Source organism: Sphaeramia orbicularis, chromosome 22 (genome assembly GCF_902148855.1).
Source record: "Sphaeramia orbicularis chromosome 22, fSphaOr1.1, whole genome shotgun sequence".
NCBI classification, from domain to species: Eukaryota; Metazoa; Chordata; class Actinopteri; order Kurtiformes; family Apogonidae; genus Sphaeramia; species Sphaeramia orbicularis.
In genome coordinates, this window is record NC_043978.1 from 28,303,747 (window position 1) to 28,329,664 (window position 25,918).

The 25,918-nt window shown below is 37.9% G+C and overlaps 1 protein-coding gene across 1 annotated transcript in view; it reads left to right on the forward strand.

The window, feature by feature from the left end:
* Positions 1 to 19,550, forward strand: part of LOC115414285 (uncharacterized protein C14orf132) — a 58,103-nt gene extending 38,553 nt beyond the window's left edge. Inside the window, exon 2 of the mRNA XM_030127567.1 lies at positions 17,524 to 19,550. Within this exon, the coding sequence (XP_029983427.1) occupies positions 17,524 to 17,760 (237 nt within the window). The 3' untranslated portion in view covers positions 17,761 to 19,550. The remainder of the gene's footprint in view (positions 1 to 17,523) is intronic.
* Positions 19,551 to 25,918: the final 6,368 nt, after the last annotated feature.

Sequence of the window (25,918 nt, forward strand, 5' to 3'; positions counted from 1 at the left end):
TTTTATTGTATTTGATTTATTCTGTTTCGTTCTTTGTCAGTTTACTTCTTTTCTCTGGTGAAAACAAGCTGCTTCTAATTAAGCAGAATCAAACCCTTTAAGAACCCTGCGCCCAAAGTAACAAAAGAAAAGAGCAGAGTGGACCGGCACAATAAACATAAGGACGGTGCGCTGGACCCTGTACAGGGCTGTAGGAGCTGCCAGCGCACCGCTACCCTATCAAAAAACAAACAAACCACAAAACAAGTCCTAACAAAAAGAAAAGCGAAAACAGGAGATCCGGATCCACCTGGCCAAACAAAAAGAAAAGCTAACAAAAGGCTAACAAAAAGCTAAGCAGCAGGCAAGCAGCAACCTGCATGGAGTGGAGCGGATGCGTGCCTCGACATGCGTGCTCTGGATGCTGGCATCGCCGGAGGAGGAGAGAGAGAGAGAGACAGCCACCCCACGGGTGCTCAACTATATAGCGCCAGTGGCGCCAAACCAATTAAGTTTAAACATAAAAAAGAGAGAAATACCACAAAGGACAAAAAATAATTAACCTAGAAAAACACAATCAACAAGGCAAAATCTCTCAAAAATTAGCAATCAAAAATAGACCGAAGTCAAAAGAAGAAAAAGACTAGAAAAAATAGTGCACAGCACCTAACATTCATAAACGACGTGATCATTTGATAGACTGTTTAATGCTGTTTCAATGTGTTATAGACTGCATTTCTGTGGTTGATAGCTGCAAAAAGATGCACAAAGCTCATGCAACAGAGATGGTTACAACTGCTGACGGTATGATGAATTATTTCGGAAACAAAGTTGTACCATCTGTTCGTCGCAGCATCGATGACCGCTGATGTTGTAACAGGTCTCCAAGGGTTGCCTCGTTTCATAGGGGAATGTTTCAACCTCTACACCTTGCAAGTCCATTTCAAGGGGTAGGGGTAAGAGGTAGGGCCAAGGGGTGAATTGGGATTGGACCTATGAGTTTTAGTTTGAGGAAGAAAATTTGATGATACCAAAATACATATGTGTGTAAACAGTAGCGTTGATTCATTGGTTCTGGTAGTCCTACGGGTGTTCTCATGTACGACTTCCCCCTGCTGTTGAGACTTTGGAATATCAATACTATTTATAATCCCTTTGATGTTAAAATGTTTCAGCATACATGTGCATTGATGTTTTACAGTTATGAGATAAAAGTTAACCAGAATAATACCTGTCTAAGATCTGCTCTGTTTAATACAGCAGCCATGACTGTGGTGGCTGAGAAATTCAACGGCTGTTTCCATCGATTGTGTGTGCAATACCAAGCACAAAGTCCATTCTTTACACTGCAGGGGTCCTTCTTCCTCTGTGCTGGTTTTATTCAGTACACTTTGTTCTCTTCAAGAAGAATTGTTCCCCACAAGGACAGCATCATCCTGGCAATCTCAGACATGAGACTCAGCTCTTATTATTCCTGATTGCAAAAAACAACATGTTCATTTTGATTTGGCCTTAGAGTAACTTGAGCGGTCTTGTGGTTAGGTATAGTTTTGGTTTCCTACCTTCCAAACACATTTATGTGGGGTTTTGCTTGTTTGTTTCAAAGCCATTTCACTGAGCACTTACCGGTGGTGACATCCCACAGGAGGCAATTACAGTCCATTGTATTTCACAATTACTGTGATCATCCGTCTAGGATGGCCAGCTCTAGGAGCAGCTGGGAAAAATAAATCAAAGTTGTACAGGCAGAGCAGGTGAGCTGTACAGTGAGAAGAACGTTACTGAATCTTCTATCAGTGATTGGGTTTTTGCTGTGAGGAGTTTGGAGGTGGTGCAGACATCAGTTAGAAACAGGAGTTCTGGAGGATTGTATTGTTGAACAATAATGGAGGAAGGTGTTCTCAGATAATGACATTTTTACTCCTTAAAATCTGTTACTTTCTATTAGATTTGATCATTTATGTCAGTGGTTTACAACCTGGGGGGGTGTGAGCACATGGGGGGGGCACAAGTGACATCGTCGTGCATGCGTGCGGGTGCGTTGTCCACCACTGTTGTACATCAAAGTCTTTTAAATCCCCCACACACGAGGTCCGTGGGGGCCATATTGTCTGGCACATCATCCGTTCCCCTCACTTTCACTTTCTCACAGCTTTATCTACGGAAGTGTAAAACCCACCACGTCCTCCACATACAGGTCTGTTACAACACTTGTAGAATTATGGATCCCCCCCCACCCCCACCTAGTCCCACAAATTTTTTCAGTCATAAGGGCGGCGCCAGTAGGCTCATGATGCCATTAGTGAGGCTTGGTTCAAAAAAGGTTGAGAAACCCTGATTTACATCCTTAAAAGCTATAGCGGGCCTAAGTCTAGCCCCTTGTGCTTCATGGGAACTGACTTTCAAAAAATAGGATCGGTGGTCAATGACTGGAGATGAATAATTTTATGTTTATGTTTACGCATTTACGCATTTGGCAGACGCTTTTTTCCAAAGCGACTTACAGGGGATTTTTTACATTTTATGATGTTTATCACTTTAAAGATTATTTTATAAGCCATGGAAGTTGTGGTTCATTGCAAAAATAATGAAACCTGTTACCAACACCTAAATGGCTGCTGTCTTGGTACATTTTACCTTAATCTTTGATAGTAAGATGAAGTAGAGGCACTCGGAGAGCGCAGACCTCCGCCAAGGCAGACCAGTGCCCCGGATTTGGATGAAAATTTCAGGAAATGTTGATACTGGCACAAGGAACAAATGATTACATTTTGGTGGTGATCAGGGGTGGGGGGGTGGGGGTGGGGCCACTGATCTGCCTTGGCGGAGGTCTGCACTGTCTTTTCTAGAAAAGCACTCGTAGAGCACAGACCTTCGCCAAGGCAGATCAGTGCCCCTCCCTCCACCCCTGATCACCACCAAAATTTAATCATTTGTTCCTTGTGCCAGTATCAACATTTCCTGAAATTTTCATCCAAATCCGTCCGTAACTTTTTGAGTTATCTTGCACACGGACAGGCAGACAAACAGACAAACCAACACCGACAAAAACATAACCTCCTTGGCGGAGGTAAAAGGTATTAAAACAGGTGAAAATCACTACAGGTCTGGTCATGTTGCTATAGCGACATCTTCAGCAGCTCTGAACAGTTTGTTTAGAAAGACAGATACAGTGACATCACCTCCATGACTTTTTTTTGTAGTTTTTATGTATTTTCATAGTCTGACAGTTATACATTTTTATCAGAAACTTGTAAAATAATCTTTTAAATTGACAAACGTGTAAATCATGCACAAAACAGGATAATAAAGCATGTCTCAACACTGACTAATGCAGTTTTCTTTAAAGTTAAATCCCATTGGGGCTCAAGGGTCGTGACTTCGGGTCTCTAATTCATGGTGGAAAGCCAGGTGAAGACTGGGGGATTGAAACATCTAAGATTCACCTCAGTAGGATCTATCCATGAAGGTTTTTTGGTTTTACTTGCACAGCTTTTAAGTCATCACCCACTGACACATCTTCCACCTCAGAACAGTGGGGTTAAATTAAAAGTTTCACTGCAAGTCTAGAAAATGACACTGGAACTGCTTTCTTCTGCTAAAAAGAGGTTTCTTTAAAGTTCTAAAATCTGTCTGCGTACATTCGACCTGAGATGTGTGAATACAGTTGCACAAGCAGGTTTTTAAGGAAATGTTTTATATTGAGGCTTGTGCAAATAAATGCATTTATTGGTAATAACGTGTGTAATATTATGTGTTAATAAGTCTATATGATGGTAAAAAGTGATAATATTGACATTATAAAGCTGTCAGTTGTTGAAGGATAATAACCTCTTTAAAATGCTTTAGAGCATGAATTAGGTTTTGGCATCTTTAATACACTTTCTTATAATAGTACATAAAAGCATCAGAAATGTCCATATTTAACCTTTGCTAAAGTTCCCTGTTGCCTTATTAACACATGAAGACCCAATGGTACTTTTGTGGCAGTTCCCAAATGTATTTTTCTCCATTTTTAACCTTTCTTAAGTGATTTCTCACCATTTATTCTACTATTATTTACTGGTATTTTGCATTTTTAAGTAAAAATCAGGTATTTTTTTCATTTTTAATTTACTGATCATGTAGATGTCCATAAACGCTTGGATTAAAGTTTAGTGTTAATATATCAAAATAGAGAAAACTGAAGTAAAAGTGACATTTGCAATAAAGTATATCATTAACTGAGCATAAAGTGTGTCCATCCACTGTCATCAATCAGACTCCAAGGGTTTTACTAGTAAATCAATGTTGTAGAAGATGACTGTTTCCACGTTCACTATGGAGCCTCTGAACGTCCAAATGAGTCATATCTGATGACCATGAAAAGATGACAAACTGTATTTTACACCAATTATTTACATGTATTGATAGGATTAGTGAATCAACAGGGGTTAAACTTTTTATATCAGTGGGCCGTTTTGGTCACTGGTGGATGTTTGGGTCTTTATAGGTTAAGGTTAGTACATACATTATTAAGCATTGTACAGTTAACATGTAATAGTTATTTCTTTTACAACAACAAAATAATGTGTTATTTTTAACAAAGACATTTTGCACTTACTAGCAGTTACTCATGCTTTTTGCATTTGAAATTTGATAATTCCCATAGACCCAAACGCCTTATAAAATTGTCATAATATATGTAATTTTTCCTGAGTCTTCTGTCAAAGCCATGTTGAACAGATGCACTTTTTTGTCAAATCTGCATTAGGGACAAGTCTGTGAGCTGCAGGTTGAACATCAGAAAGTCAGTCACAGGTAACAAAATAGATGGACCTTGATGTGTCAGAATTGTGGTTGAATCGGTACCTTAAAAGGGTCATATTTTGCCAAACCCACTTTTACTAGTCTTTGGTTCATTTATTTGTGTATTTGGACCCTAATAGTTCATAAAGTTTGAATTTGAACCCTCCAGGTGCTGCAAAGCTATCTTTGTATTCATTCCGTCAAAAATTAAGTGGATTTCTACAACCTGTTTTAATTCCTGCTTAATTTGTTACGTCTATAACTAATTACGTCACAACATTTGCACATATAAGGTCAAGACTTCCGATGAACATTTCTCCAAGTACGACATAATTATTTGTCAGCAGCAGCAGTTGTAGTCCATACTGAAAATATGTCCAAACTTGTAGCCGATTACCTAAAATGTTTAGTTGTTGGTTGAACAGGACAGAGCAGCACAGCCAATAACCTGGAGGGGGTGGGGCATGAAGTGGCTCATTTGCATTTAAAGGGCCAGCACTCAAAACAATCTTTCTGGTGTCATTACTCAGAAATAGGGTTGAAGATGGACCTGTGGAGTTGAATTAATGAAGAATTCAGACCCAAACATAGCATTTACAGTTTATGCAGACCACAGGGAAATGTTTTAAAATGCATAATTCCATTTAAAGAAAAGCACAATATCACTCCTTTAAGGCACTGACTGTGGTCTTGTCCAATGTCAGGAGAATTCTCGACAATAATATTGTTTTAGAGACGTCATTGAACGTTCTCATTCCTCACTGTCTTGTGTGTTATTGGAAATGTGATGAAAAATATGCAAACAAGAACTACATGACATATTGTTGCCTCAGCTTTTTTTTTTTTATCTGTAAAGAGGATAACACTTATGAACCAGAAAATATCAGACTGAACTGCTTCAATATGAACAACTGTCTGATGGATGGATTCTTGGATTATTATCAGTGGAGAGAACAGCCTCACTTCTCAAAGGCTTTAATAACAGACTAGGAGCTACATGGACAACTATTAGAGCAAAGCTAATGATTTAGTATGATATTTTCAAGTATTTTGGTAGCAATCTGTACCAAAATTAACCCACGTCTCACCTTTGTCCACCCCCATTCATGATCTGACTTCCCCTCAGGACATATGACCCCTGTGGTTATGAAGCCTCCATGGAGAACAGAGCTAATTGTCTTCATTTGTCATTGTCTGCATTGTCATTGCATGTCACTGAGTGTTGTTTTTTCTCCATATCTGCTCCTTTTTTTGCCTAATTGTTAATAGTAAAAAAAAAAAAAAAAAAATTCCAGCTAACAAGATAATCAGCATTCCTCTAACACTGGATTCACACAATAGGAACATGCAAAAATAAACACAATTGATTCACATTTCCACAGGCAAATGTCTCAGGAAAAAGTCCTTTGATTGTACAGAGGAGTGAAATATTTAGTCACAAAAAGATGAGATTTTTTTTTTTTTTTTTTTTGCAGGAGAAGTTAGATTCCAAAAATTGCTTATGCCAATACCTCCATTTAAAATGATTAAACACTAAACCAAATACAGGCATCAGTAGGTACAACAGGAGAGAAAAAGAGGAGGAAAATGTAGCTTATGTAGGAGTTTATACTCAAACGTTGAAGTACAACACAAGGAAAATATATGAGACACTATAAATGTTGACTAATTTGAGTCCTCAGATATTTTAAAAAAGGATAATGCAGATATTGATTGAACTGGGGGATGTAGACTGTAAATCAGTATTCACTGACAGACTGAGGGCCATCACTTTGTGACAGTGTCCAGTAGCACAGAGAGTGAACGTCCTGAGAGTGGGTTGTGGAAGAACTGTGACTATCTGAGGAAAACTTTAAACAGCTCTAGAAAACACTGGGAAGACCATGAGCGAAATGAACAAATAAATATCTTCATTTACTTTTATTTTTTAATCACCTAATCCCATTTGCACTTGACTGTGTAACGGCATTAAAGTCTATTGTTTTGCATAGCGTTGTATTGTATCTATATTATAAAAGCCAGGTGGCCTCTGTGTGTGTGTGTCTGGAGATTCACACAAAATCCGTAAAGAGGTGACTGCTGCAGTTTGTCATACTTATGTATTTTCGGTCAAGGAACAGACTAGCGAAAACAGCAAGTTGATAGGACCAATATTTTGGCAGATATTAGTAATATTGGAATACAATAGCCTTACGATCATACTGCTATACCTAGAACCCTTTGGCGGTGCCTGCTGGACAAATGCAGTACAGCATGCACAAATACACACCAGCATAAAAACTACCACATCTAGAACCTGGGAATCCCCACGGGTTAACACACTAGTTGTACGTATTGTTTTCTGGGGCTCACCTGAACACATCACACATGACTCCACAGTGACCTGGGTTTGATTCCGGGTCCAGGTCCAAGTCCTTTACTTTATGTCTCTACATCTTTTCTGTCTGTATCCTGCAGGTCCTGAGCAATGAAGAGAAAAGAGAGAAATGAATAACAATGATTCTTTTATTTTGGGGAATTCATTTATCAGACGGGTAGATGTTTGTTTACCTGCTCAACTAGTTTCAGCTACTTCCTGTAGCCTTCATCACAAACATCACATGCAAACCCTCCCTGCTGTCTGGCCAATCCTCCTGGACAGCCTATAAGACACATCACAGCAACATCGTCTGACGCTCCTGACAAAGGCTACAGGAATTAACTGAAACTAGTCAAGCAGGTAAACAAACAACTACCCCTATCTGATAAATGAATTACCCACAATAGTTATATTTGGAAGACAGTATGAACCTTTACCAGAATGATTATTTTAACTTTGAATATTTTGCTATTATTGTTGTAGTATTATATTTAGTAGTAATTTATTCATCCATTTAACAAAACATGACATACATTAAACATGGGCAAAAAGGTGTAGGCAGAAGCAACAGCTTATTTATGCCTACCCTATTTACAAGAAGGAAAGTGGCTGAAACAAAACAAGATGGCACAGTTTTAAACAATAATATAGATAAACAAATAATATAATTCAGCAAAATCAGTCTGTCTGAAACCATTCTCACCGTTCAACACATAAAATACGTAGCCCATACTCAGAAGCCTGGTTTACAGTGTTCTGTACCTTAAAACTAAACACTATTATTCAGCTGTCTTCTACTTTTATTTCAGACAATTCCAACTGTATGAACTAATTTTTTCATCTCTGCATAAATGTGTGAGTGATTCTTGCCTCGTTTGACTCAGTCCTGTTGTACTAAGGTCAGGTTTGCGAGTGAAATCTTGATCTCAGAGTTATCCTGACTAAAATTAATCAAAATATGTGTCATGTTACATTAGGATCCAAATTCAAAAGCATAAAGTGGTTTTGCATTTGTTTATACAGTAGTCAGTGTCATGACGGGATGAATGAATGGACCCAAACGCACAGCACTGAAAAGAGTAAATGAGTTTAATTAACATAAAACAAAACAAGAACAGGGAATTAACAAAAAAAACCTGAGGGTTGAAGCATCAAAGTCCACAGTGACAGAATCAGGATGGTAAAAGTCCAGGTAAAGGTGAAGAATGGAGTCAGAGTCCAGGAGAGGTGTGAAGGTCTGTGGGCAGTAGCATGACAGCAGAATGTTCCAGCACCACACCTGAGCAGAGGAGCCTCTTAAATAGACGCCTAATGGAGATCTGACTCAGGTGTGGAGCTAGCAGGTGAAGACAATAGAGGGTATGCACGTGACGTCACCGCTAGCGGAAGTCACCGCGGTTACGTCTACTGAGTGGCAGAAAGAGGGAGATGAGTAGCAGCTTTGGTTTGAATACTGCGAAAACTTTAGAACAATCTAAAAAATGGGGAAGAGCTGTTGTGGCATTGATTGCACAAATAGGTTTAAAAAGCACTCTGAGCTATCGTTTTAGCAGTGACCTAAAGCCAAAGACAGAAGAAGCAGATGGATCGCTGCAATTCAGAGAAATCACTGGAATCCAGGCAACGAAACCTGGATTTGTGGTTGCCATTTCAAGTCAAGTAATGTTAATTTATGCTGTATTCTTGTGTAAAATCATACCTTAAATTATATATCGTTTTGGCTAATGTTACTTCTTAGTAAAGCTCTTAATGTTAGCATCTGTCATTTAGTTCTATGTTTCAGAACTGAAACGTTTTTGTCTTCAATTGTGTGATTCTGAACCTTGTGCTCTACATGATTTGTAAACTAGCTTAAACTGAGGCTAACCTAGTTTTCCAAATAAGGGGGTACTCTAGCACAAAGCTGTTGTAGCTGTGTTGGATCAAGTATTTGATGTTAACTCTACTTAAATCTCCACAGTACCAGTAGATCATCCACTCACTTGGGTCAGTACTCAGGGTTCAACTCCAGTAAATCAGTAGTGAACTGTGAGCACTACTGCTGGGCCTTTACCTTGGAAATCACCACCAAGAAAATTTGTCTGCACTGACAGAAAACCTCAAAAACAATAGTATGTTGAACTGAAAGCACTCACCAGCTGTAATCCTCTAATTAACGATGGCGAGGATGTCAACAACTCTTTGTCTTTTGTATGCTTTCAGGCTTTGCAGTGGGGATTTTCCCGGCGTTGAAATCAGGTTCATATAAATACCAGGATAGGTGATTTCCGGCCACATATCAATGTTCGTAGACCACTTGTTGTTTGGTAGCTTGTATGGATCCATGTCCAGTCCAGTTGTCTTTAATTTCATGTTATATTCCACATTTTTCCAGGTCTTGCTGTAGTTACTGCTATACTCTGCCATGTTGAGCCGGTTTGTTTTTGCCACTCAGTCTGAGTTAGAGGGGCGTGGCCCAGAGGGGAAGTGACGTATGTGCATTCCCTCTGTTGGTTTAAGGGAGGGGTCTGTGATAACCCAGAACTGCACCATGACCAGTTAGTGTGTTCCTAATTTCAACAGCTTGCTTTAATGCAGTTATATAATTACAAATGCACCAAACACTGCATTACTGTGACAGAAATCCAAAGTTTAAGTGCCAAATAATAATAAATAGACTCAGTTAAACATTTTTTGTGGCTCCTGGCAGATGTTTATTTTTCTCTCTTGGGTTGAAAGTTTCTTTGTAGATTGTAAAGGCTGCTGACCCCTGCTCAAAACTAATAAAAACTGAAAATCCACAGAAATCTTTAAGAAAAAGATCTAGCAACTCCCTGTATATTAATAAAATTGTACTTTTTCAATATTTTTTTTTAATCGTTATGTTTTCAGATGTCCCTTTACAAGATAGACTCACAGCAGCTGCTAAACTTAACAGACCAGTGTAGAAAAAATTACACTCTTCTTCAGTTTTAATCAGGAAAATAAATTGAACCTATCCCAATTTTGTAGTTTTGTCTCTGCCAGTTGACCCATAAGTTTGAAACACATCTTGGAGTCATTTTTCTCTCTCTTATTAGATAAAGAGTTTTTAGTGTGCATTACAGTTTCAGGAAACTTTGGTCAGAAGTCTAATTTGATCAATGAATGCAGTCATCTGCGTATGTCAACAAGCATCGGTTTCCCGCTGTAAGGCTTGGAGGATGACCTATATTACTCGTGTAAGTGCTCAGATGCTCTGGGATGCTCTTTGTCAAGGTCTCCGTTGCCCTTCAGTTACATTAATGCTTACTGTAACTGTTGCACATGTGCATGAGCCACATGGGAGCTGTGGGTTCTGGTGAACGACGAGAGGAACACCACGAAAAATAACGATATTCTGACATGTAATCGCAACACCTTTGTACATGTACGCACACAGCAACAGCATCAGTGACAGAAATAGAAAATCTGGGTGATCAAATATTTAGATTGAGGCTTACTACCGGAATATTTATGCACACACTCCCAGTATCCGCTTCATTTTATTCGGTACACTTACCCATTTATGCAAACAGCTCACTTCTGTGGACAATGAGTTACTTATAAATAAAACATAAAAATAAAGAATGCAGACAGGGTTGAGAGCTTCAGTGATCATCCAGCTGAAAGTTAGATTAAGCCAGATGAGACTGTGAAGGCAGTATTAACATTTAGTTTGTATTGTAGTGTAGAGTCGAGATCACAGACTGATGTAATGTGAAAAATAATAAGAAATTAAATCAAGACTATGTTCTGAACAGAAATCAGAAGAGCTTATTCAGACAAAATACTCTTTTAGAAAAAGGTTTGAATGATTAAAGTGTCTGCCGCCTGAGTTTCCCAAATCTACAACAAAAACACATTAAAAATCATTTAATCAGAATATTTAGTTGCTTGTTATTTGAAATTAATCTTTTCAGCAGTTTAATTCAGTTACAGCAATGCCATTTTTTGAGGAGAAATGGAAGCAGCATAAAGTTTCTTTAGTAAAATGTGTTCTTAAACATTACACACAAGTTGTTTAACAGAATTTGTGGCTTTCAAAGTTTTTTTTTTTGTATGTTTGAGTGAAATGTACCTGGTGTTTGTGTGAGGAAGATGACCTTTATCCACAAAAGATATAGAACAGGAACAACAGGAACAGCTAATACAGCGTAAATGGAGTGGAGTAGTGGCAAAACAACATATCAGAACAACAGAAACAATAAACTACACTAATAATAACTAAACAATAAACGATACACTAATTGATTTTGAAATGATAATAAAAATGTATATAAATATATTTTATCATCTTGATGGTATAAGAATTTATGAGCTGTGTTTGTGAGGTTGCGTGACAGCAGACTCAGAGGATTAGAATAATCTATGACCCACTGTTAAAATCACGTACTGTAACATACAGGCTAATATTGATCACCATCATGGTTCTATATCCTCCTTCACATTAACCACCAAGGACTTTGTGTCATAAAAGATGTTTATTTTTTCATTCTTACAGTTGTTATATCTATGTTTTCTCATTGTTTCCAATCATAAAACACAAACTGATGCAGGTTTATTTCTTATTTTGTCATCTGTTGATTTCAGACAGTGTTATTTAAAAACATGTGAAATGTGAAATCCTTTTTTTTTCTCTTCAGGAGCATTTTCATGAATGAACACATTGCACCTCATGTCAGAGGACATATACCCTTATGTGGTATAATCAGGGCGTTAATTATGCTAATTTACCATTTTTCTGAATGTGTGCTTCATTAGGCGTAGGTGGCATTTATCATGTTTACGTGGGTCATTACCCAGAGCCCCCGAGGCAAACGGGGTCTAGTTTTCACCTGAGTCTGTCTCCGATGTGTTATTCAGAAACAGATGCATCAGTCTTCATGAAACTCTGAGTGAATATCTGGAACTCATTAGTTTGTATGCATCTTGCTTAAGCATTAACCCCTTTATCAGGCAAGTGACTATTTTTAGTACAGTGAGGACAGTGAGTCCACAATCTCAGGTCCAGTGTGGTCTACAGGGTCTGTAAGGTCCACCTCTGCATGAACAATGAGTGGACCTGCTTTGTTAGGTACCATGAAGTAATGGTACTAATGTAAGGAATGATGTTAAAATTGGATGTTGATTGTTGTATGTTAAGGGGTTTTTTTGTTTTGTTTTTTTTTGTAGCCTTTTTTTCATATTAACTTTTTGGATTTTTCAAATTTATTTATTTATTTATTTATTTTTTAGCCGCTTACGGGCAAGGAACCAATTACAGTAACTTTACTGACCTTGATTTTCTAAATAACAATAAAAGATTTTGAAACATTTCACAAAAGTAATAAAGTCTTGTTCTGTCCTCCAATAACACACTAAGGCTGAAAATTTGAATTTCAGAGTATTTCTATGAGTGAACTATAAAGGGTTAAATTTTTCATATCCACACCATTTCTAAAGATGCATTTTATAAACCTTGGTCTGATACATGTTAAGTTTTGTCACTATTAAAACACTTTATTTTCAGACTTCATCCTGTAATTTAGATTGAAGCGTTAACCCTGTACATATGCCACAGAAACAGAGAAATGTGTTTGTTTTCTCAATGTGGCAAGAACTACCACAAAGTTTGTTCTGGTCTGGACATTACATACTTCACAAGAAACTCAAGTGCAAATTGTTGGGAGGTCTTCAGCTTCTCTGTATTAACCACGCCTGTTTTAAATTTCTGACCAATCATGCACTAATAATCTTGTGCTAAATCCTTGTTACATTAGCTCGGTGGTTCTCAAACTTTTTCTGGGCCTCCCCCTTGAACCCTAACAAAATTATAACACTGGTTCAAATACAACTTTTATTGAAAGAACCATCAATATTATAACCATTATTTAGTGGTTTTTCAATGAATAATTTGTCATGCAAATTAAAAACAACTTCAATTTTTGCTTGAACAATACAAATCAACTCAATAAGATTGGTCCCTGAGGCCAGACTTTTCCAAATAAAGATATGAAATGTGCAGTTATCTTGTTTTAACTGTAACAATAAAGTAATTTTTCGTTTTTAGAACAACAAATAGATGAACATAGATTGAATATTTTTAACATAACATATCAGTATCTGTTTTATAGTACACATACTCTTCTTGGGGCAGCTGTGGCCTAGATGGCTGGAGAGTCGGGCTTGTGACCGAAGGGTTGCTGGTTCGATTCCCTGTACTGGCGGAGAGTTGTTGGCTGATGCGCCCTTGAGCAAGGCATTTGCTCCCCCATAGCAAGCCCACTGCTCCTAAGATGCAGTGTGTGTGATGCATGTTTACGTGTGTGACAAACTACTACTGACAAAATATAAAGATTCTATTTTTAGTAGGCCTACAGACTGTGCAAAAAAAGGAAATATTGCACATGTTTGTGTTCACCCCAGTAAGATACTCCATCCTCTAAACTTTGTCTACTGAAGTGACAGATCACAGTGGCAGTGGATTTGTTTGCTGTACCTAAAATGAGTTTGGGTACAACAAACAAATGAAATACAGACAAAGTCATCATTATTGTCTATGAACCGTAGAAAAGAGAATAAACGAGTCATGAGGAGATTTAGGTCATTTTTCTACAACAAACAAGTATGTCACAGTCAGTGTCACACAGTCGTGTTTTTTCACTGAAGAAGCTAAATTCCTTGTGTGTCATTGTCAGGTGAGTCTGAGGACACAGCTGTGTGAATCTACTATATGTACAAAGCCTGACCTTCTCATTAAGGAAATATTACAGTTAAAAATAGATAAAAACAGTAGGACTCACTTCATCTGTAGTGCTCGGATCAACCATCTACATGTTTCATCAACATCATGAAATGAAATCATTTTTTGAGGCAAAAAAGGTCAGTACTTTTAGATTTGACAGATTTTCTAATAATAATGCTAAAGCAAAAATAAACGAAACAAGACTTAAATGAACCTGAAATCAGCATTAAATCCACCTGGTCAGAGCATTCTTGGTGGACTGCAGATCCTATGGTATTGATTTTACTCTTATTAATTTTAATCTAAAGTTATCTGGGATCTGTACTATGAAGCAGGTTCTTTTTTGCCTAATTTGATCAAATCAAACATTTGGCATTACACATTATTGCATTAATCAAATGATATCTGACGGTGCTTCAGAGTTGTCAGTTGATCAATAACCAACATGGACTTTACTACTAATGAATATTCCTCACAAGATAAACCAAACTGTATTTTAAACCAATGTAAATAATTAAAAAATACACCCACCTGATACGTTGTTAGGTACATTAGTTCAAATGCACATTAACAAAAAAAAAAAAAGAAGAAGAAGATACATATGTTCTGTTTCCTCTGTTCATCACCACAGTGGATCTGAAATGAACCGACCCAGATGTGACTGAAGTGTCCAGTTCTGTTAATTTTATTTCCTATTTTTTCTTACTTTTTCTCATTTACTTATTTGTTGTTCTGTTTACTGTTCATACTATTCATAGTTTAGCATAGTTTATAGTTTAGTTCATTATTCATAGTAAAAAGTTCTTATTCTTTATCGTATATTTTTTATGCATATCTATATTTTACAATATATGAGAGCTGAAGTTAATCAAAAAAAGATTCTATTCTGTTCATTATTTTGTTCATTTTCTTTCACATTGTGTTCATTTGTGGTTCATTTTCTTCATTTTTGGTTCATTTTGTCTCCAATTTTGTTCATTTTTGGTTCATTTGTTTCCTGTGGTATTCATTTTGGTTCATTCTGTTCATTTTTGGTTCAATTTGTTTTCTGTTTTGTTCATTTTGGTTCATTTTCTTCATTTTTGCTTCATTTTTTCCCCCCTACTGTGTTCATTTTTGGATCATTTTGTTCATTTTTGGTTCATTTTGTTACTTAGTTTGTTTTTTTGGATCATTTTGATTCCTATTATGCTCATCTTGGTTCATCTGGTCATTAAATTGAATGAACATTTAAAAAAAAAAAAAGCACATTAACACAAATATCTGATAAACTGATCACATTGCACACATACATGGTCAAGGTGATGATGATTTAAGTGACTTTGAATGTTCACTCGTTATGCGATCACATGGACATGTGAAGGGTTTTCATTTAATTTGAACACTTTTTTCCCCCATGATCAGAATTTTCTGAAGTTCAAAGCATCTATGAGTATAACCTGTAGTACTAAAAAAAAAAAGAGAGACAGAGAAAGAGAAAGTTCAGAATACAACTGTGTGAGACCCAGTGTTTCTATTCCTGCTCTCATCAGTAATTCCCATAAGTAGGTTTATGAATCGTGATCTGCTCAGGATAGAAAAAAAAAGATGCTGTAGCGGGAGAAATCAGCATAGTGGGGGTGTGGGGGCAGGGGGGATCCAGGTTGCTGGACCTCATGCATGCCTGTCTGCCTCCATCATGCTCATGTGAACAGCATGCGCTTCACAGGATGTGTCATGTCATTATTCACCACCAGGGGCCAATGAACGGAGAGCAGCAGAATGCTTTCTAAACAGTGTTTTCCCCTGTGCGAGGGAAGACCTGAACTATGTGTGTGTGTGTCTGTGTGTGTGTGTTAACATCTTTGTGCATTAGCCTGTGTGTTCATGAGAGAGAGAGAGAGAGCGAGCGACTTAGTAGGAGTGTGAGAGAGAGTGAAGGTGAGCAAATGAGCAAGGCAGAGAGAATTTCTGTGTATGCGAGTGCTCAACATCCCTCCGAGGTATTTTTAGCATTGTTTTTCGACATCTTCGGCGGTCTGTTTTCCAGTGTGAGCATGGTACGGGTCTCTCATGCATTTCTCAATCATATACCCGAAACACACGTAAAACACACACACACACACTCGCACTCACACACAAGAGCATTCGGTTGCTTCTGCTCTAATGGCTAACCTTCACAAGCCTCATATTGTCCAAAGCAATAAATCATTTCCACTTGCCACATCTGAAATATTCATTTGATGTTAATTAAGCACTACTTCTTAAATACACCCACATGCAAAGACACACACACACACACACACACTGAGCTATGTATGAGACAGAGTGGGACTCTGCATGTCTCTGTGGGAAACCTAGTAACCATTTACTAATGATGTCGTGATGCCGTTACCTCTCATTTCTTTTAATATGGCTCTCAAAGTGGCTTATGCATGACCACCAAGAACAAACTGGCATGTGAGGAGGCAAGGCTCATGGGTTCACAAGAGTGGAGTACAGTGGTGTGTGAAAACAAGTGTCAGTTACTGCTAAAGATAATCGTCTTCACCAAACGACCCGTCGATAAAAAATAAGAATAGTATGTTCAGACCGCAGACTTAAACACCATGGATGTCACATTAGTTTCATGGTTAAAGGATCATTTTTGCTCTCGAGTGAACATTGTGGATGGTTATTTGTGGTTTTAAACTGTTGTTTATGGTCAAAACATGAGAAACACTTGACAAGCAGCAGAATATTTAAGAAATAGAAAACATTCCACAGGTGTAATATTTCCAACATAAAAAAGATACAGATCAACTTTATTCAACCCAGGGTGAAATTCTGTTCATGAGCTCAAGAAAAGTAAAGAAAGCCGAGTAAAAATAAAATTAATTAAGTAGTTATCAGTGCATCAGTCATCAGACTAAGGTATTGTACAGTCTGATGGCAGCGGGGATGAAGGATCCTCTGTAACACTCAGTTCTGCATCTTAATGAGGTGACTCATCCAGTGCAGATGCTTCTCTGATTGGTCAGAAGTAAGATACTGAACAAACTAAGAACAAAAACAAATTAAGTATCATTAGCATTTTATCGCCTGGCCCTATCAGAACCATTCAAGTTTTCCTCTTGTATCAAACAGCAATATTTGTGCTGTGAATTGAGGACATGAGTTAATGTGCACATGCACATATCAAGATGATGCAGAAATGATCTCCTGTGCAGTCCTAGTGTTGCACAGACTCTACCACACCTATGTCCTCACTTCATTAGTGTGCAACTGCTGGAGGTAGGACCCTCCACTATCGCCCCAGAATAATGATGAAAGGTGTCTGTTTTTTGGATACTTCCTTAAATAAATCACACTTGTCTTGGGTGATGCCAAACACAAGACACAACAACACTGTCTTTGCAAAGTAGTGTTGGGAGAGAAGTTGTTTTGGTGGATCATGTGTATATGAGGAAGCATTTTGTGGTTCTGTGACTAAATCATTACAAATGACAATGTCACATACAAAGACGTGTGTCAGAACTTTCCATTTCTAGTTTACAGCTGCATCTTGGAGGTGGTAGTTCTTTTAAATAATGAGGAGGTGTGGTACCACACAGACAGCAGGTGGAAGGACAATGACAACCCCTCCACTATTCCAGCAAAGCCAGACTAGTACAGCTCTGGTTATAATTAAAAGACTTTTTTCATGTCTTTCCAGATCCCCGTCATGACGGGAGCCTTCATGGACTCCTCCCCAAATGACGACTACAGTGGCGAGCATTCGCTCTTCAACTCTTCGGCCAGCGTCCACGCCGCCGCTTCAGCCGCCTCTGTCCACGGCCAGCAGGACGAACCACAGTCCATGTCCAGTGACGCCATTTGGCTCTGGATCGCCATCGTTGCCACCATTGGAAACATTGTGGTGGTGGGCGTGGTCTACGCCTGCACTTTCTGATGCACACAAACAGACATGCATACACATCTGGCTTCTTCTGGATCTGGAGACCTGACTGGGGTCACGCTTTGTAGAAACAACACACATATTCCCTTCCTCTCTCTCTATTTCTGTCTCCCTTTCACTTGGCTGTTGACCTCAAAGTTTGGACTCCTGAGAGTGTGGACATTGTAATACTAGTCAGTGACGCATAGAGGACTATATTTCTCCATTAGAGGGATGGACTACGACTTGGCTGCATTTGTCGGCACCAGCAGTTTCGGATTCTTCTGCTGAACCTTTGAAGAAGAAGCTTTTGTGTATTACAGCTCTTTAGTTAAAATGCAGAAACAACAGACTGTCAAACATGATTCAAAGGAGCCTCTTTTTAGCTTAAGTTTGTTTCCGTGTTTGTCCTCAGACAACATCATCACTCACGCTGCAGAGAGAAGAATGGAGATTAAATGGGGCTTAAGATTTGGGTTGATCCAGGCCATCTCTTAACAACCTCCAGATAGCTGCTTTAGTAATTTAGGACACATTTAGGACTTAAACAGAAATGGTGAATGTTAAAACATTTAGAAAGTGCTGTGATTAGCTTCATGTTATGCAGCCCTGAAGCCCAGGATGGTAGAGCTGTGGATCAGAGATAGTCTACTGGTCATCAGTGTATAAAGTACAAATAGAATAGGAGAATAACGATATGTGAAACAACATATTCTGAAATGCTGCAATAACTACAGTTATAAACAGTGGCGTTATGCTTAGATTGTGTATAAAACTAAGTCAGACACATCCTTCGTCAAACTCTTACACCATAAGAAAATATTTGTCATGGTCTGTTCTTTTGTTTTAATATCTATCTGCAAATAACAGCTAGTGTTAGAAGCACAACATAAATCCGACATGTAGCCCTCTTTTCTTGCTGCACCTAATTATTTTTGTAGTTATTATTTATTGATAAGTCTTTTAATCACTAAGAATAAATGTTGTCAGCAACAGTCAAAGTTCTTAGCATACATACATGTTGTGATTTTACATACAAGGTGTTAAAAATGTGTGTTGATAAGTAAACTCTGACCAGATCTCTGCTAAACTCTGTGATAAATGTAAACCTGTTGTAAGCTGATAGTTGGTTTTACACAAGCTGCCCATCGTTCAGTAACGTAGTGACGCCGGCATCTGGAGGCAACTGTCTCCATGGTAACTGATCCTTTTCCTAATTGGGAATTATAACTTCACTCCGAGACTCAATCATGATGCTGCAGTCGGGGGTGCCGTTTATTTTCTTTTAGTCTGTGCATTCATTAATCACACACAAAGAAAAACAAACCATATTGAAGCGTCTTTATTCTGAAGCCTGATAACTGATATTAACATACAATTACTTTCTGAAGACACAGAAAATGAATCTATTTTCTGCGTTTTCTCTTTATAACCCAAAACACTGAGGATTATAAAGAGTCAGACAGAGATTTTCATTCAGTCAGGTCATATTTATCCTGGGAAATGTAAGAAAAGATCCAGATAATCATTTGGTTCCAACAAAAACACATAAGGTACATGTTCTAATGTTCATACACTGCAGATTATTACAGTTCTGACTAAATATACCCAGTCGTACTCATGTTAGGAGAACTTTACACACTAATCTCTGTTCCAGTGAGTGTATGTCGATGTTACTACAATGTTCAGAGGACTTTTCAAGCCTGTTATTTTTATGTAAAGATATTTCAAACTGTTGTAACCCACATACACAGTACTTCTTTTGTAAAGGCATAGGATACTATTAAACTTTCTGTATTAATGCATATGGTTTTCCTCCTTCCTTCCTGCATTCCATCTCATCACTCAGCTGGATTGGTCAGAGGGATGCTCTGCTATGATTAGTTGTTACATTGTGATCCATATCTGATTTTACCGACTATCATAAGTTTCCTCAGGGTCATGACCACAAATGACCACCGGATTATGGTTTGCAGGATTTTATTCAACAATAGCCTGATCTATATACATAACAGAAGGTAATTAAGCATATGGTGTGAAGGTCAGCTGATTAGTGGTGTATGGTGTTGGCACTCTGTCTGGAAATCACTGAAAATTTCTCAAAAAAAAAGAAAGGAAAATATAACCAACCAAATATAAGGCATCCACCTTCTTGTATTACCCTTAAACCAACCTCTATAACCAGGTAGTGGAAAAGCAAAGAGGCAGGAGAGGAGCAGGACATGAGAAGATGAGGTTAACAATTAAGACTCTCTCCAATAGCCCCCTGAGTTTTAGCTTTTTTACATTGAACAACTGTCTTGATTGGAAACAGCATAATGCAACAGTTTTTCAGATACATTTTTTAAATTATTTTTATTTATTTATTTACTTTTTAATGGAATATCCTTTGCAATGGACAGTATTTTTAAAGAAGTGTTATTTTGCCTTTTTTTGTAATATATTTTTTATAGAATTATGCATTTTAAAACATTTCCCTGTGGTTTACATAAACTGTAAATGCTATGCTTGGGTCATTAAATTCCACAGGTCCATCTTCAACCTTATTTCTGAGTAATGACACCAGAAAGGTCATTTTGAGCACTGGCCCTTTAAATGCAAATGAACCACTTCAGGCCCACAACCTCCAGATTGTTGGCTGTGCTGCTCTGTCCCATTCAACCACCAACATTTTAGGTAATCGGCTCCAAGTTTGGACATATTTTCAGTATGGACTACAACCGCTGCTGCTGACAAACTATCATGGTGTACTTGGAGAAATGTTCATCTGAAGTCTAGACCTTATATGTACAAATGTCATGACATAATTAGTTATAAATGTAACAAATTAAGAAGGAATTAAAACAGGTTGTAGAAATCCACTCGATTTTTGCCAAAATGAATATAAAGATAGCTTTGCAGCACCTGAAGGGTTCAAATTCAAACTTTATGAACTATTAGGGTCCAAATACACAAATAAATGAACCAAAGACTAATAAAAGTGGGTTAAGAAAAATATGACCCCTTTGAGTAAAACTATGAAACTTTTGTCCCCTACGGAGGACAAAAATGCATTGCTGAGTCGCAGGAGGATATACAAAACATTATACATTGAGCAAACATTATTCGCAATTTTTAGCCTGTAATAAGGAACATGAAAAAGAGTATCTGCAATAGCATTATGCTTGCCTTTTGTATGTTATTATATTTATAAAAACCCTAATAGAAACCATTTTGGCAACCGTTTAAGTTCCAGTTCCTGTTTAGAAAGTGATTTGTTCCAGTTTTATTTAACATAAATGTGCCAATTTGCTGCTAATTAGTAACAATAAAGACCTTTACACAACATGGGCATGATGAAAACATTCACACAAAAAAGTTGGCGATATTATGCATCAAAACCAGTCACACCGGCAAAGATGTGTTTGCAACAGTTCAGACACCTCTACGATAAAAAGATTTGAACATATTTGCAGCAGATCGTTCTAGCAACGGATTCAGCATCACCTGGAGCCACATCTGCAGTGTGTCTCCAATCTGTCTAATCCAGATCCTCTGTTCCTCTAAATTTATATCCAGTTTCCAGGTTAATAAATAAATAAATAAATACGGTGAAAACTGTGTGATTCATGTGATGGTCATGTTACAGAAACTCCTCACTATCCTGATTATCTAGTTGTTTGTCGGTGCTGCTCCACTCTTCTTTCACTTCATTATCCTTATCATTTCTCTCTTTTCTCTCGCTAGAAATCTGGTCTGGGTCCAGCATCATTGTGTCGATTGATTGATGCATTGATTTGCACTACAAAGCTTGGAAAAAAATCAATATTTTTGTGATTAAATATGTAAATTTGTCACGACTTGTGTGAAAAAAGATACTGATGTGTAAATTGATTACATGAAAAAGGCACCAGATGTGTAAAGACCTTAATTATTTAAGCTTAATTTTGGCAGGAAAACAAGTCTACAACTGGCCCATATAGTTTTGTATTCATAGCGTGTCCTTATGTCAGCTTGTTTTTAATTTTTGCATTTTAAGTTTTTGAGTATCTTTTTGATCACAATTAATTAAGGGTGAGCGATACTGGGAATTTTGGTGTCAGTCTGATACCAAATAAATATAGGGCTAGTATCGCTGATATTGATACCGATACTTTTTACTTGAAATGTCATGATCATTGAATACTTTTGTGATTTTGCCTTTAGTTAGTTGATTATCATAAAACACAGTACAAAGATTTTAGGCAAATAAACATGTTATTTTTAATTAACTAACTACAATATTTTACAATTTAACAGTATAAAAATAATAAAATAATTCCCCTTTTAAGTTTATGGCATTATTGCACATATCACATGTGGCAGTTTCCCTGTCAGCTGCAGTGAATAAACTCCACACAGAGCTTCTCTTTCTCTCCACCATCATGGGCTGCTCTCAGTCAGTGCTCTGACTCTCCACTCTCTGGCAGGGTGGGGGGGGCAAAGTGGGGGTGCAAAGTGTGCCTGAGAGAGCAGCAGAGCGAGAGAGGTGCGCTGTTTGCACAGATAGACAGACTTGGAGAGAAGCTGTGTTCACATGAACTCTGTGAGGAAATTCGAGTAATTTGCTGGACGTGTAGAGGAGGAACTGCAACAAAAGTATCGATCTAATCACACTAGTAGTGATCGGATACTGATACTATTGAGATTTAGATTGATACGCCCAGCCCTACCATTATTATTAGTTTGCTTCTATCATTATTGATGTCATTGTTACTATATTTATGTTTCATGGACATTTAAACATTTATCACAGGTTACCAGACGTAACACAACCAAAAAAGTAAATACCTTTGCGTGTTTGTACCGGTTTTAGCACATTAGCATGCTAACGGTATTAGTATATTTGAACATCGCAGCAGAACTGTAAAATGTCACTCTGCTAAGCCCATTTTAGCACCAACCTTAAAGCTCATATTGTGTTTTGATTCAATTTCAACGCCTGAGCATCAACAGTGAACCTTTTCCAGCTCAACATAAGGGTCATGTGAGGAGAATTGTGAATTCACACTTCCAACTTTCTACACTGGCCGATCATGCGAGAAGGTGTTTTAGCTCCATCTTCTCACAGCCTGAACCTCCTGGCTTTGCTCTTTGGGACCCAGACCAGTGCCAAATATCACCAGTCGCTGCTGAGCCATCAGGTGAGATTGATGTAAAGCGTAGATGGCACCATCTGTCATTCTGACACAGGCACAGGTTGTTTGGAAACTACTTGGACTCATATAGTGCATCCCTCTGTCTCCTTCCTGAGCTCTGGCTTGTTGCTTGTTTTTGCTGAACCAACAGACTGAGCAGAAAGTTAAAACACACAAAAACACAATATTTACACCAGAGCTGCACAATTAATCCAATCACATACAAAAGTAAAATGTTGTATTAAAAGTGCAGTGTATGTATGGTGGTGTTGTGACGTCAGTGACACTGGGAAGAGGTCATGAGTAAAATATCCAACATGAAAGTGACAACTTTTCTTTTTTAATAGTTTTTAAATTTTTGGGTCAAGGGGCAAGAACCTTGACTCTGAAATGAAACAAATGCAGTATCTTAACTCTCTGACACCCATAACAGCTTTTGATAAGTACTATTTTATTCAGTTTTTCTGAAGTATTTCTATAGTCAAACAATAGGTGTTAATCATCATCTGATTCAGGAGAGCCCTAATTTCAATTAGTTTATTTAAAAACAATATATTACATTTGCTTTGTCTGAGAATTAATTTACAATTACAAATGTTGTGTTTTTTTTAGTGTGCAACTATGGGAAGTTTGTTTCCTTTTAATTTGTAAGATAAATTAATGTTTTATTCATCACATGCACAGTTGTACATGGTACAATGCACAGCTTTCACACTGCAACATACTATACTGGAGTCCACGTAGTCCGTACCCAGGACTACCTTTTCAGCTGGACTCGGGTACGGTACTCGAGTGTCATACCTGTTGCCAGACAATAGTCTGGTTTTGTCTGTCTTTTATGTTTTGTGTGTCACTTCCTGTTTTATTTTGTTAAGTTTTCCCTCATGTGTCTTGTCTGTCGTCTTTACTTCCTGTTCCCCGCTCATCCTGACCTCTGTCCTGATTACCTGTCTCCGCCCTGATTTGCTCCACCTGTGTCTAGTTGTCTTCCCTCCCTTTTGTGTATTTAAACCCTGTCTTTTCCTTTTGTCAGTCGCCAGTTTGTAACTCCAGTAGTTCAGACCAGCGTTCTTGACCTCGTTTGTTCGTTTGCTTGCCTGTTTTTTGACCTGTTTTTGGATCCCTCGGTTTCTCGTCTTCTGCCTGTTCCCTGTCGGTTTTGTCTGCCTCATCTGATCTGGTTTTGACCTTCTTGCCCTGACTACCGGTACGTGAGTTTGCCTAGTCCTTATGTCCTGTTGCTCGGTTGTTAGCCTGCCTGTGTATGACCTGTTTCCGTCCCTGACCTCCCTCTGCTTTTCCCCAGTCGGGGAAAAGAATCCTAACACCGCTCGGGGAGACGGGCTGCTGCCCTCGATCCGGAGGACTAATCTGAGGAGAAAGATCCCCACCATTATCCTCAAGATTCTGTCACTCATTATATTTTTTCACCTGTGTGTGAACAATAAACCTTTTGGAACTAACTTTTGTTGTTGGAGTTCTGCATTTGGATTCTGGGTTTGTACTAACAGTATTACACTCGAGCACAGAACATTTGCATTCACACTGATAAAATTAAGCGGACTTTGGGGTCAAGCGTACTCCGATACAGACTCGGGTACGCAGTGTGAAAACGCCCAAACAGGGAACTGTTCTCTAAAAATACAAGGTCTGTTATTTTTTCCAGGACTCATTCTAGTGTCATCTGTTGATTTGAAATCACCAATAAATGATCTGATGGTCTGTTTAGTTTATTTTTTTATTTTATTAGGTATGTACGATAGGTCCCTGTTTTTTGCTTATTCAATAAAAACACAATTTTTTCCTGGCAGACAGCTCAGACTGTAGCTGTGGTTAACAAGTTCCACTAACACCACTGTAAACTGACTTGGTTTTACAATGCCTGATGAAATTTTCCACCTTTTTACTGAGTCAGTAAGCTACCGTTTAGCATTAGTTCACCTCTGGCACTTATGGTTCCTGTAGTTCTGGCTATTTTATCCAAATATGGTCACTTCTACCTCTAAAAATCCAATATGGCAATGGCAAAATCATAAGCTACTGGCATCAAAACAGCAGTTCAGAAACCAACACATGATGTCACGGTTCCTCTATCCCAGGGGTGTCAAACTCAGTTTGGTTCTGTGAAAAAAGTAAAATTATATTATGATCAGGTTTACATCTACAAAGTTTCCTTAAAAATCTGAATAACATGAACAACTTGAACTGTCTAAAGAAAAGCAAGTGCAATTTTAACAATATTATGCCTCAGTTTATCATTTACACATGTGCATTACAATCACACAAAAGATTTAGTATCAGGCTGTATATTGGTAAAATGGCATTTACTTAAGACATTTCCATTTGTTCATATTTGTTCAGGTTATTCAATTTTTTTTGTAAAAATATAGTTTGGTAATGTAAACACTTTCATGTAATTTTACTTTTTTACATCAAAAAAATAAAGAGGAAATTTGGGGTTGTCATTATTTATAGGTTATTATGATAATATTTTACTGTTCTGACAAACTTGAAATCAAATTGGACTGTCTGTGTCTGTATGTGGAACCTGAATTAAAATGATTTTGACACCATTGATTGTTAATATCTTCAGTGTAATTTTTGTATTTCATAAATTCATCCCGCAGGCCGGATTGGACCCTTTGGCGGGCCGGATTTGGCCCCTGGGCCGCATGTTTGAGACCTGTGCTCTATCCTATATATGTAAACAATCTATGGTTTCAGTCTGAGTTTTTTTCACCAAAGTGTGCTGCCACGAATAACACATGATAATGTTGTATAATGAACACAGAAGTGCTGCATCTTCACTCCTCAGGACTGCAAGGGATACAATTGTTTTTTACTGCAGTTAAATTTAAAGCATTAATGAACATCACAGGGGCTGTAATAGCTGTGAAAATTACATCCCAAAGGACTCTTTCTCTCAGAGATACGTGGCGGTAAATCCCACTAAAAACAAAAAAACATTTAGAGATCACGTCTCATATTCGTAATTGTATGAAAATGCACTCTCAACC